This window comes from Camelus bactrianus, chromosome 29 (genome assembly GCF_048773025.1).
Source record: "Camelus bactrianus isolate YW-2024 breed Bactrian camel chromosome 29, ASM4877302v1, whole genome shotgun sequence".
In the NCBI taxonomy this organism is placed as follows: Eukaryota; Metazoa; Chordata; class Mammalia; order Artiodactyla; family Camelidae; genus Camelus; species Camelus bactrianus.
The window spans coordinates 23,071,878-23,085,591 of NC_133567.1; the positions used below are offsets into that span (position 1 = coordinate 23,071,878).

Genomic DNA, 13,714 nt, shown 5'->3' on the forward strand with positions numbered 1-13,714 from the left:
AAAAATTAAAGCTGTGTTAGAATCATAGTGCTTTAAAGGCAGAGGAAAGCTATGGGCAGTAATCCCAGTGACTCATTTTATTGATCACATAACCTAATCTAAGTGACTTGCTCAAGATCAGAAGTAATTGCAGAGTTTTGACTTGAATACAGGTTTTGTTATTCTTAGCTGCTTAATTTGGAACAGAAGTAATAGAAAATTATCCTGGTTCTAGACAACCTTGCATAATCTAAAAATACACTCATAATTGATTAGATTCTTGGTTGCCTTTGATTCAGCCTCTTGGCTTAGCACTTGGACATTATCCTTCTTCAAATTTATGAGCCAGTTTCTTCCTGTGCTCAAAGCCTTGACATTGTCTTCTCATAAATTCGTGTTTTTATGTATCCTTTCTCCTGCTGTATTTGGGGTAAGGGTGGAAGAAACACAGCTTTGCTCATCCGTTTACGTATTTTCTACGGAGGCTTTCCCACGACAGTGGAAGGGCTGAGTAGGTGCAACAGAACTGCACGCCCTGCAGAGCCTGAGTATCTACCACCTGGCCCTTGGTGGAAAATGTTTGCCAACCTCTGCTTGTAGGTGGCTTCCTATAATCTGTAATCTTGGTGGTGAGTTCTCGCTCTCTGATGTCAGTCTAAGGGTACTCCTTCGGCTTTAGTCCAGGCAGGGTCTGTTTCTAATTCTGCACCTATCCAGCCCTCCCATTGTAGTGGGAAAGCCTCCATGGAAAATACGTCAATGAATGAGCAGAGCTGTGTTTCAGATAAAACCCTATTTACAAAAACAGGTGGTAGGCTAGACTTGGCCTGTGTAGTTTGCTGACCCTCATGCTTTTTATTTTTTTCCCCAGTTTTTTAAATTCAGCTTTTTTTCATTCAGGGTTTTCTTTTTTTGTACTTTAGTATTGTCTCTAGTGTCTCTGTTTTTATTAATGTTGATTTTGTGCTGTGGAGTGGAAGTGAGGTTTATGGTGGTGCAAATGGTTGGGGCAGACCTCCTACAGGGTTTCTCACAGTTTTTGCCAAGAGTTCCTGTTTAGTGATTAGTGGTTCCAGATTTTTTTGGTCTTGTCTCTCTATACTTGGATAATTAGTCAATATGTTTATGCTGGACATTTGGTAAATAGGAAAAAAAAAAACACCTCAACTTTGTTAAATATAGACAAGACCAAAGTCAAGGACATACTCTAAGAAGTATGTTCTCTGATTTCAGAAGTGAAGATCACATTGAAATAACTGTCCTCGTTTTGGATAATAAAGGAATTACTGATAACTTTTGATTATTTCTGTGGAATAGAAGGTGTTGAAACAAAATGACTTTTAGTTAAGTAAGAACTAAATGTTCTAATAATAGGAAGAAATAGTTGGCCTTATATATGTATATATATTACCACTTATTGAGCACTAACTGTGTATCAGATGTGATGCTGAGAACTTCCTGTGTGGTTCTGCATTTGGACCTTATGACAGTTCCTTTAGTTTGAAGCTTTTTATTATCTTTATTTTATGGAGTAAATGAGGAAACTGAGGCTTTAAGGAGTTTGACCACTTACTCAAAGTACAGCCAAAGTTCCTGAGCTGGAATTAGAAACCAAACCCCCTGACTCTCATGCAGAAATTTTGGCTTAACCACAAGTCCTATGTGGTACCTCGGGCCAGAGAGGAAAGGAAGTTTACATGGTTGCTGTACTGTCTTGATGCATTTGTATGTTCTCTGAGGTTTATACTGTGCAAAGGAGCAGTTAAAGATGACACTGGGAGTGTGTGGTGGGGGGAGGAGTTACTCAGCTGGGTGTAAAGGATGTGATCCTGGGGTGATATGAAAGGATCTTCTGATTTCAAACAAATGATTCCTTCCATGAGTAGCCAGCAAGCACTGAAATACAGTAATTCTTGATATGTAGTTTTGATTTCTAAAACATATTTCTGTATGTGACAAAGCTTTTAAATTAGGATTATTTTTTTTTCCTAGTGGAAAGAGTGAAAGAACAATTAAAACTTTCCTTGGAAACCAAGAATGGTGTAGTGCAAACTGGTGAATTAACCGTTGTGCTCGATGGACTGGTGATTGAGCAAGAAAACATAACAAACTGCAGCTCATCTCCAGCCAGTAAGCTGACTTCATGTGTTTTTAGAATATGAAGGGAAAAAAACCCAGCAAGAAGTACATAAAAACCTAGTTTCTTTCTTTTTTGTCATTCAGTAGAAATACAGCAAAATGGTGATGCCTTACATGAAAATGGAGAGCCTTCAGCAAGGACAGCCACCAGGTAGAATATTTTATTTTAGTATTTGTGGCAAAGTAATGTAACATTTTCCATGTATGAAGTTTTAAATTTTAACCTCAGTTGTTTGCCATAGAATTTAAAAGCTTACACCTAAGCATGCCGTTTGGTTGAAGTCTTACCAAAATAGTTTTTTTTTTTAAATAATGGCTTTATTGAGATATAATATACATATCATAAGAAAAAAGTATATATTTCAGTGGTTTTTAGTATAACACAGAGTTGTGTAACCATCACCACTATCTAATTTCAAAACATTCTCGTCATCCTCAGAAAGAAACTGTACCATGAACAACTGCTTTCCATCCCTCTTTCCCTCCAGCTCCTGGCAGCCAGTACTCTGCTTTCTGTCTCAATAGATTTACCTGTTCTAACCGTTTCTTGTAAATGGTATCATATAATGTGTGACCTTCTGTTACTGGCTTCTTTTCCTTAGAATAAGGTTCCTCCCTTTTGTAGCGAGTGTCAGTACTTCATTCTTTTCTTTATTGGAAATGGCTTTTTAGAATCTGTGCTTGGGCATACTTTATCAGTAAATGGAGGCAGACAATGTCGGGAAATGGTTATCTTATTGCTGTCTGAGTTGGCAGCTTCCTGTCATCACCGCGAGGTAGATGTTTCACGGATTATGCCCCCCCCCCCTTAGAGGGCAGTCTGCCATCTCAGCGCCGCCCATGCATTCACATTTGATGACAATTAGTAGACTTCTGTTTGAAGTAATTAAATTAGAATGAACGCACGTAATAGACCAAACATAACGGAATGAACACCTGAAAATATGTTCCTGTGAAATTGACTTGTTGCATTTGAAAGAGCATGTTGGTATACGACAGTGCGACTTTTATTAATCAAAAGTTACTAATGTCATTATTCCTAAACTGCCATTAACTGATTTTCATAGAGCACTTGAACAGATAAGTATGTCTTCTGAATATATGTTTGGGTTAAATATATGTATTTATTTAGTGTCCATATTATAATTTACATTGAGAAAATTAAGAACTGAAAGGGTACAATTAGGTAGATTAAAATGTATTAGCGTGTGTGTGTATCTGTTTTTATAATTTTTGAAATACAATTTTAGATGGATAAAAGAGCTTAAGTCACTACCAGGCTAAAACCTAAAACCTAGTATTTATTGCATAGTAATACATTTTGAATCAAAAATTAATTCTGCAGCACCGTGAAGACTTCAGTCTGGTTCTTTTATTTGGACTCCGTGATCACTGACTCTTGCTGGGTGGCTTGGGGAGGGGTGTACAAATCAGAATCACTTGGGAGCCTTTTTAAGGCTTTATCTGTCTGAGTTCCTAGACATATCTCATCCAAATATATAGGTGACAGGGGAAGGGAGTGTGGCATTCATTCATTCGTTTATCCGTCAGGTGCTTAGTGAGTGCCTTTTTGATGCTGGACACTAGTCCAAGAATATCGGTCCTGTTCCTGTGAAATTTTCATTCTGGTGGGATAGAGGGAAATGGTAAACAAGTGAAGAACTAAACTAACTAGTCAGAGACAGGGATCAGAACTGTGGAGACATTGGAACACAGGACAGGGTGACAGGAGTGGCCTGTTTTAAAGAGAAATGTCAGAATCATCTCTGAGGAAGTGCCATTCAAGCTAAACTTAAAAAGTCAAAAATACACCATCCATGCAGAGTTCTGAGGGAGGAGCCCAGGCAGAGGAATTAGCAAGTGACAAGACCTTGAGTGTATTTCTAGTTAGCTTATGCTCTGCAAATTCTACCTCTAGAATATAATATTTAACCCTTTTTTTGGATAATCTTGTGAGTCATTATAATTTTACTCCCTGTATGTAATAATTTGTAATAAAGTTGAAGACTTACCATGTTTTTCATATACAATAAAATTGATATATTAGTATATCTGCTGCAAGGTGAGCCAAGAGGAGCTTGGAGAGAAAGAACTAGATAGAGAGATGGAGGGGTGGGGCAGGACTGAGATGTGGTCTGATTTATATATATATTTTTTAATGAAGGCTACTCTGTAGAGAACAGGTACAAGGCAGCCTGTGTGTTTGGAAAAGGTTGCCTGGTCACTTACATGAGTATCACCTAGCTCCTTTTCCACTGCCAAGATTTAAAATGTTTGATTTTGTAGTTGCAGATGTATTTATTTGTTTATTTGCAGTAATATAAACACTGTAAGTTCTTCTAACTCAGGGATGTGATTTTTAGGTTTTTCTGATCAACAAGTGCTCATTATTTTAGTGCTGGTTCATAACTTGCACTCAATAGTCGAAGACTTTTTTTTTTGTCTTATTTTCCAGTATTCAGTAAAATTCCAATACTTAGGAATTGATTTTTATAAGTTTTATGATCTTTTTGAAAATACTTTCAGAGCATTTAAAAATAAATATTAATATTCTTAGACAAATATTTTAAATGTACAATTTGGTCATTGCTTCATTTTGACTTAGTATTTTTATATACCTCAGTGTACATATATATGACAATGTGGATACACTTAGAACTGAAAGTAATTTAAACTTTAATGTAATAAAAATGTAGTAAAATGTAAGATGTAAAAAATAAAATGTAAAAAGTGTAATGAAAGTATCTTTTGTTCATTACTCTGTACCTGTCACTTTGCTTGAACGTTACGAACTCGGTATATGAAACTTCTGATGAGAAGCTATTTAATTGTACTTAATTCATTGAAGTAAGGCATCTTTTTTTTTTTTTAAAGGTTGGCCGCTGAGGGGACTAATGGAGTAGATAATCATGTACCTACAGGCACTGTGGTACAAAACTCATGCTGTTCATACGTAGTTAATGGAGACAGCGCACCTTCATCTCCATCTCAGGTTGCTGCCAGACCCAAAAACACACCAGCTCCAAAACCACTCACATCTGAGCCTGCCAATGACACTGGTAAGCATGGCCCTTTGTGACTCATTGTTTAAATGAAGACTAAATTAAATGTTATGTAACTGTATCTACACTTACTGTACAGTCTTTTAAAATCTTCCATTCTATGATAGAAATGCAAAGATTACAGTGCAGTTTTTCATAATATTTGAATTTTTCTAGATTATTTAAAAATACACACATGAGGGACTAGAAATGAAGGCTCCATCGAACGTAATTCCCATGACATTCACAGTAAGTGCAATGAAACCTAAGACAATTGGAATAATAATAAGAGCTAACATTTGTGCTATGCATATTCTAAACACTATATCCATTTACTGATTTAACTCTCACAGTAGCTCTTTGAGATGGGTGCTAGTACTTTTCTCTTTGTCTCTGGGAGGAACTGAGGCACAGAGAGAGCCCAGCTAGGAGAGGAGGGGCTGTGACTGACAGCCAGCTCGCTGACGCTCAGCTCTCTGCTGTCCTGTTCGTTTGGATGCGTGTGATTTTTAGAGTGTCTCAAAGTTGTCCATCTTTTATACCACAATAAGCTTTAAGTGATATTCTCCCAGTCAGCTTCGTGTTTGTGTTTGCATGTTCTCTAATTATCATTGGTCACATCTGATAAAACAATCCAACTGCCACCATTCCATTGGCTGGTTTACAAAGGCTTCCAGAACCTACTGTGTTGGTAGCAACCACTTCACCAGTGTCACTGTATGATTTGTCATTGCTCAGTAGGAGGATGAATTCAGGTATCTTTTCAAGGGGTGGGGTTATCCCCTTTAAGGTGTTGGCACAAAACTGATATTCCTTTTTCTAAAGAAGAACTTTAAAAATCAGTTTTCATTGTTGGGATGGTGATGGGGGTGGGAGTGTGCATATTCTGTGTATAACACCTTACGTTTTTAATCCCTTCCTTGTGATCCCAGAATCCTAAAATCTTTAAAACCAAAACTCATTTTGATAAACTCATTTGATGGCAAAATGACTAGGACTGACCTGAGGGTATTTATCATACTTACTACGAGAATCCCTGCATTTTGCTGCAGAAATAATACTGTGTTTAATTTCAGTGTGTAGCGCCCAGTCCTGCTCAGTGTGAGTGTAATAGTATGCGTGCCATGTTACCTTTGTAAATTCTGGAAAGTTAGGAATTCTGGAATACGCTTGGCCCCAAAAGTTTCCAGATAAGGGACTGTGGACCTGTGCTAAGGAGTTTAAAACAAATGACTTCTTTTCACCAGAGACGTTGTCAAACGTAAGGGCTTTTGGCAGGGCGGGGGCGGGGCGGGTTGGGGGCGGCAGAGCGTAGGGTGCATTTCCCCGTCCTGTTCTTTTGAGGCTTAGGAGGATCCGTTTAACAAGTTTAGTAAGTAAATATTGGTACTTGTTCTAAGCTAAGATGGGAGGCAGTCATGACTGAAAAGATTAGATTTGGCTTCTAACAGGACGAGGCTTAATCCCAGCGCTTCCACTTACTGTTTTAACCACATGACCTTGGATAAATTTAACATCCTGAAATTTTAGGTTCTCCGTTTATAAAAAGAGACTAATACTCAATAATGCCTTACAGGTTTTTTTTGAAGCTTAAATGAGATAATAAATTTAAAACACCTACCACCTAGGACAGTGCTTTTTAAGAAAAATATTATTTTCTTTTCTACTTTCCGCCCCTCACCCTTAACTTCTAGTGTGAAATGACTATTTCTAATGTATAATTATTGTTCTGTTAGTAAAGTGGATCAGAGCTCAGTATGGTAAGTTTCAGGCAGAATTAACATTTCACAAGTTCATTAGACTTTTGCTTTTAGCTTTTTATTTTGAAATACAGATTTACAGAAAGTTGCCAAGAAATGTGCAGGTAGGTCCCATGCTCCCTTCTCAGTCTGTGCCAATGTTAACGTCTTGTATAACTATAGCACAATGTCAAAATCCGGAAATTGGCATCGACACAATCCACACGTCATCAGTTATGCCTGTGTTGTGTGTGTGTGTGTGTGTGTGTGTGTGTGTGTGTGTGTTTCTGTGCTATTTTCATGTGTGGCTTCACGTAGCTACTAGCACTGCAGTCAGGATACAGAACTACGCCATTACCAGAGGCTCCCTGGCTCTCTAATTCCTTCAGAGCTGCAGCCACTTTCAAGAGTGAATTGACTTTTAAAGAACCTTAGTGTGTATGTCATACTTTTTAAAAAGGGGTAAAAATGATACTCAGAGTCTTCCATATTTCCACCTTTTTCTACTTTATTTGGGTGAATTGTGAGAGTACAAATGCACAGCGCTATGAGATGTGCGTATCATAAAGTCCATGGGAAACTTACTTCTCAAGGACTAAATGTGAAATGAGGGAGGTCTGTCTTGTAACCCAAAAGTCGTAATGGCTGAAAGTAAGGCTTGAGATAGATTCATTAAGAAGCCAAGTCAGCAGATGTGGTCTTCTATCTGTAGAGAAGGAGATGCTCTGCATAAGCTTCTGCTGTCATTCCCGTCACGTAAGATTTCAGTTACTTGCTTAGTGTAATTCTCCATATTCTTTCATGAGCAAGGAACGTGTGATCCCTTTCTCCTTCCCTTCCTTCCCTGTCTATCTTGTCTTTTTTGTCATTGTTAACAGGTGTTTATTTTGCAGCTCCTGTAGACTGGACACTGCCTTGTGTCTGGGCATGTACACATCACCCTGAGTTTCTCAGCTTCGGCACTGTTGACATTTTGGGCCAAATAATTCCCTGTATGGGTGGCTTTCTGTGTGTTTTAGGATAATAGCAGCATCCTGGCCTGGACTTACTAGCTGCCAGTAATATCATCCCTTTCCTCTAGTTGTGATAAACAAACACTCCTCCAGACATTGCTAAATGTCTTTGGGGGGATGGAGGACAAATTTGCCCCCCGGTGAGAACCACTGTGTATGAATAGTAATCCCTCCAGTCAGATACATGCTCCCCATAGCCTGCTTAGAATTCCCCCTATTGTCAGCGTCTTGAATTGCTGTGGTATACTTGTTGAAATTAATGAGCCAGTATAAATGTATCATTGTTAACTGAAGTCCATAGTTGACCTCAAGGGTCATTATTGTATTGTATGGGTTCTGTGGGGTTTGAGAAATGCGTGTTGCCATGTACCCACCATCACAGTAGCACACAGAATTCTTTCTCCACTCTGCAAATACCCTGCACAGCTACAGTCCATTAACCCTCAACAAAGCAGGCGAGGATACACAATGGAGAAAAGATAGTCTGTTTAGCAACTGGTGTTGGGAAAACTGGGCAGCTGCATGTAGATCAGTGAAGTTAAAACTGCCTCACACCGTACACAGAAGTGAACTCAGTGGATTAAGGACCTAAATGTAAGGCTGATCACTGTAACATCCCTGGAGGGGAACATAGGCAAAACAGTCTTTGACATAAATCACAGCAGTACTTGTTTGGATCCTTCTTCTAGAGTAATGGGAATAAAAGCAAAAATGAACAAATGGGACCTAATTAACCTAAAAAGCTTTTGCACAGCAAAGAAAACCATCAACAAAATGAAAAGACAACCTACAGAACGGGAGAAAATATTTGCAAATGATGTGACTGACAGGGGACTAATTTCCAAAATATATAAACAACCCATACACCTTAATATCAAAGAAACAAAAAACCCAATCCGAAAATGGGCAGGAGACCTAAACAAGCAATTCTCCAGTGAAGACATACAAATGGCCAATAGACACATGAAAAAATGCTCAGCATTGCTAATTGTCAGAGAAATGCAGATCAAAACTACAATGAGATATCACCTCACACCAGCCAGAATGGCCATCACTGAAAAGTCTACAAATGACAGGTGCTGGAGAGGGTGTGGAGAGAAGGGAGCCCTCCTACACTGTTGCTAGGAGTATAGATTGGTGCAGCCACAGTGGAGGACAGAATGGAGGTTCCTTAAAAAACTGAAAACAGACTTACCATGTGATCCAGCAACCTCACTCCTGGGCATGTATCTGGAGAAAAATAAAATTCAAAAAGACACTTGCACCCCAATGTTCACAGCAGCACTATTTACAGTAGCCAAGACATGGAAACAACAAACGTCCATCAACAGATGACTGGATAAAGAAGATGTGGCACATACACATACATACAATGGAACACTACTCAGCCATAAAAATGAATAAAATGATGCCATTTGCAGCAACATGGATGGACCTGAAGATTGTCATTCTAAGTGAAGTAAGCCAGAAAGAGAAAGAAAAATGTTATATCACATCATTTATATGAGGAATCTAAAAAATAATAATCATAATAAGGACACAAATGAACTAATTATCGCTTTGATTTCTTGAACATGTGTGAGCACATCTGACTGTCCTTTATGATTGGATTACTGCATTCTGTTGATTCTTATTTTGTAGTTGGCTTTATTCCTTTGATAACTAAGTTTAAAAAGCTAACGCTCTAACCTGTTCTTAGAAACAATAATCAGTAAATATATGTAAAATAAAATGTGCAGTGTGCTGTATATATTTATTTACATGCAATATACTGTGTATGTGCGATCAGACTGTAATAATTCTACCTAATAAAACTGAAAGAGGAAAAAAATTAAAGTATTAATCAAAACAGACACAAATGTCTACGAATGTAAAAAAAAAAAATACTGTAATATAAAAGCCTAATAGGGATTAGACCAAATGTCAAAAGAATATGATGAAAAATTCATAAACAGGGAGGGAAAATGCACAATAAGTAAAGCTATATTTGAGTTTCATGCTTCTGTGTTAAAATATCCAAGACAATGTGATCACCTTCAGTCTCTGTAATTTAAAAGTAATTGCCATCTAGAGTATCTGTAAGCATTACAGTACTTAATTCTTGAATGGATGTTTTGTAGGTTAGCATTCCAGTTCCTTTCTCTGAGAATGTATATTCAGAAGAATTAATTTGTGATTTATTTCTTTTTGATTTTTACTTTAACAAACAATTCTAAAGCAAAAAAAAAAAAATTCACAGAACGTTTTAAATCGTTTTCCTTTTTGTACATTAGACACATAAGAAATGAGTTTCTTCCAAGTTAGACTGGTTATAGATTCAACAACTCTAGAGAGACTTTTCAGAAAATGCTATAACAGCCCTTAGGAGATGGCCGGGTCCTTGGCCATCATCATTTCTGCACTGCAGTGTCTTACCTAGATCTTCAAACACTTGCATTTTATTTTGGCCTTGAGACATCACAAAGAAAACATTTTCATATAGTTCTAAGCAGGAGGACTCAAATTCAATATTTTCTTATTTTTGATAAATACACTGTAAAATTTTAAGAAAATAAAGCATTTTCTTCTAAAAAAAAAAAAAAACTACCTGAAGATTCCATTGCTCTTAATTATATCTCTCTCCTCTATTTCACTTAGAACTTTAATGTGTAATTTTCTAATAAGTTTTGTTTAATAATCTATTCTCGTTCCAGTTTTAATTTGATTCACTTCTATAGTGACATGTAGTTGAAATGGATCAATCACGTTTAAAATGAAATTCAGAAAATTGTGTCACTGGATCCCAGTGCTGGCTGTTTCTCTAGGAAGTATAGAATGAGTTCCTGGATTTTTTTTTTTTTTCATTCTCCTCTAGGACTACCTTAAGAATTAATGCAACATTATATTTCCCACTATTGGCAAGAGTTCTTTTGATATTAGCTACATTTGCATATGGAAAGGGAGATTGAAACGAGTCATTTTAAAGTTTTTATGTAACCCATGCAGATTTTCAGAATAATTTTGAAGAAAAACATTTGGTATTTTAAAGTTGATTTCTCTTTCCTTAAGTTAGGGTTAAGGAATATATATATATTCTTAAATTTTTATTATTTATACATTCACATCTAAAATGTGAGCACAAAAAAATACCTGTTTTACTTTATTTCCATCGTACCTGATACATTGGTCCTTGTAAATTAGGGTCTGAGTAAGTGTAATTGATGAGTTAGTTGATTGCCTTGTCATTCCTTGATATTAATAGATCATCTCATGAATTTTCCCTTTTCAGTCAATGGAGAATCATCCTCATCTGCACCAACTGGTGATGCGTCCACCGCGGGTACCGCAGGAGTGGCTGAAGAAACCGCCTTGTCTTCAAATTGCATTAGCACTGCTGTCGAAGATCCTCCAGTTCAGGAAATCCTGGCTTCCTCAGAAAACAGTGAATGTATTCATCCTAACGGTGCAGCATTCGGATCTGAGGCTAGAAGCGCGTTAGACCCTTCCACCTCCAATTCTGGAAGTAGCTCAGCTTCTGAAGCAGCCAAATTAAGACAGCCAGAGGGGAGCGTGGAACCCATGCGGCCGCAGTCTGCAAATGCCAGCACAGAGACTCTGCCCTCGGGGTAGGTTGAATCTTTTTTTAAAGATAGGTAACTTACATTTAATTTAAGTGGCAACTTTTTGATATTATGTGACTGTTGAATATGTATATGTTTCCATTGTTCAGTAAGTTGAAATCTGATAAATAGAATTTGTTTATTTGCTAAAAACGAAGTATTTTATGGGGGAGGTAATTAGGTTCACTTATTTATTTCTAGAGGAGATACTGGGGATTGAACCAAGGACCTTGTGCATGCTAGGCATGCACTCTACCACTTGAGCTATACCCTCCCCCCACTAACAAGCCAAGTATTTTTTAAAACTATGAACAATTGCTCTTCTAGTTAGTATGTGCCGTATGTGCCTTACATTATTTGCAAGACCCTCCTGGTTTGAGTCTTGGTTGACTTTTAGTTAAGAGTGACCCTGACCCTGTGCATAATAACCTCGGTTCCCTAGCTTCCTTTATTGTTAACAGGCTCCCCGGGCAAGAGAACGGGTAGCTGTCTTTTTTCGCAGTGAGTACTGAGTGCTGGGGAGAGTCCCCTAACCCTGCTGATTAGCGCTGTTACAAACTCAGGTTTTCACTGCTGCTCAGTAATTCTGGATCTCATTTAAATCTCCCACTGTAATTATTCAGCTTTCTGTGCTTGTCTTTAAAGGGTATTCCATTTGGTCATCTGTCCCACATTTATTAATAGGTCTTTTTTTTTTTTTGACTCTTTACTTGGCTCTGGTGATACTCACATGATTGATTCATTGTCTCTCCCTTCAGGAAGCTTATTTAGTCGCTCATTTTTAAGCGTATATACAATACAACGTGAAAATGCTGTAATAGAAGTGGGGTGTACACACGCCGTCGTACACAGCTTACAGCAGTTAGAGTGTCTACTCTCATAGCTGCTGGAGGTGCGGCTCTGAAGGTCTCGACCTCGTCACCCTCCTTGTCTCATCACAGTCACTGTGTCCGTGCGCCCCTCACGTCTGAACTGTTGTTTCTCAGTGCTCTTCACTGGCTCGCCTGGGTTTGCCTGTTGCCCAGGTGTGATTTCAGCCTTCGGTCTTCTCCTGCGTCTGTGCCTCCCCTGTTGAGTCTTGCACTACCCACCCCCCTATCACTTTAGCTGTGAAATCTATTTGTCCAGGCCAGACCTTTGTCTGAGCTTCCTTTTCTCTACTTACTGGAAATCTCAACTTGCTTCCTGCAAGTATTTGGGGCCCTACAGTATCTTTCCTTCCCTCTGAAAAATTTCTCATTGTCCCTGTGTCTTCTGTCTTTGGCAACTTAATCATTTATCCTAGTCTCATGTGTCTGCAAGTGTGACTCAGGTATATAAGAAGCTGTTCTGACTGCCAAGGACATTCGTGATGTGGTGGGGGGTAAAGATAAGTAAAGAGTGACTGCAGTACAGTGAAGGCTGCGCCAGAGGGAAGTTTAGGGCGCTGCGGTGGGAGGGAACATACATAGAGGGAGGTAGTGGGGAGAAACCTGCGCTCTTGAGATCAAAGAATACCTTCTGGAAGAAATGACCCTTAAGCGGATTTCTGAAGGAGGAGGAGGGATGAGCAAGGCAGTCATGGAGGCACAGGTGTGAAAGGCCTCATTCTCAGCTGAGCTAACCGCGTGTTCAGATCTCTGGCGTCCTTAGAAAGCGAGTAAACTGAACTCAGGAAATAGGATTTTGTTGCAGCTTGCATTGAGCATTTAAGAAAGCAAGGAAAAGAGTCCTACGAAGAATTTTGTATACCTGCTAAGGGTTTGGGAGTTTTAAGCAGGGGAGTGGCATCGTCACATTTGCACTGAAGTACAGATCACTCCAGCAGTGGTGTAGATGGGCTATAGGAGCTAAGGAGACAAGCTAGGACGGCAGCCAGGTATGTGTTTTATGAAGGAGGGAAGCAGCATGCCCGTTTGAAATGGTAAGTCCCTAAACTTAATTCCGTGGGACCAGGTAAACGCTTCTCCACGCCTGTAGCCACCGCATGCTGTCTTTTGCGTTAGGAGAATTTTGTAGGAATCCAGATGAGTGATTTTCAGATCGCAGGTTGCAACCTGTTGATAGATTGTGACGAGCATTTCAACACATAATGAAGTATGTCAATATAGAATAGAGCAGAAAATACCTAAATGTGTTAGGTAAGTGTGCTAGTTATTTCTGGGAAGTCTTTTTCTGGTGTGTGTTTGTCTGTATAAAATCTGTAGGTAAATAGTCTGGCGCAC

General features: G+C 38.6%; 1 protein-coding gene across 10 annotated transcripts in view; it reads left to right on the forward strand.

Annotated features, from left to right (window-relative positions):
- Positions 1-13,714, forward strand: part of WWP1 (WW domain containing E3 ubiquitin protein ligase 1) — an 85,634-nt gene that overhangs the window by 34,110 nt on the left and 37,810 nt on the right. For 9 of the 10 annotated variants that reach the window (XR_012503196.1, XR_012503197.1, XM_074355027.1 and 6 more), the window contains 4 exons: positions 1,972-2,109; positions 2,203-2,269; positions 4,993-5,177; positions 11,180-11,516. Coding sequence is in view for 8 of the 10 variants with exons in the window: in XM_074355027.1 (XP_074211128.1) it covers positions 1,972-2,109; positions 2,203-2,269; positions 4,993-5,177; positions 11,180-11,516 (727 nt within the window). In the remaining 2 variants the exon portion in view is untranslated. The remainder of the gene's footprint in view (positions 1-1,971; positions 2,110-2,202; positions 2,270-4,992; positions 5,178-11,179; positions 11,517-13,714) is intronic. The other variant, XM_074355033.1, reaches the window with a different exon arrangement.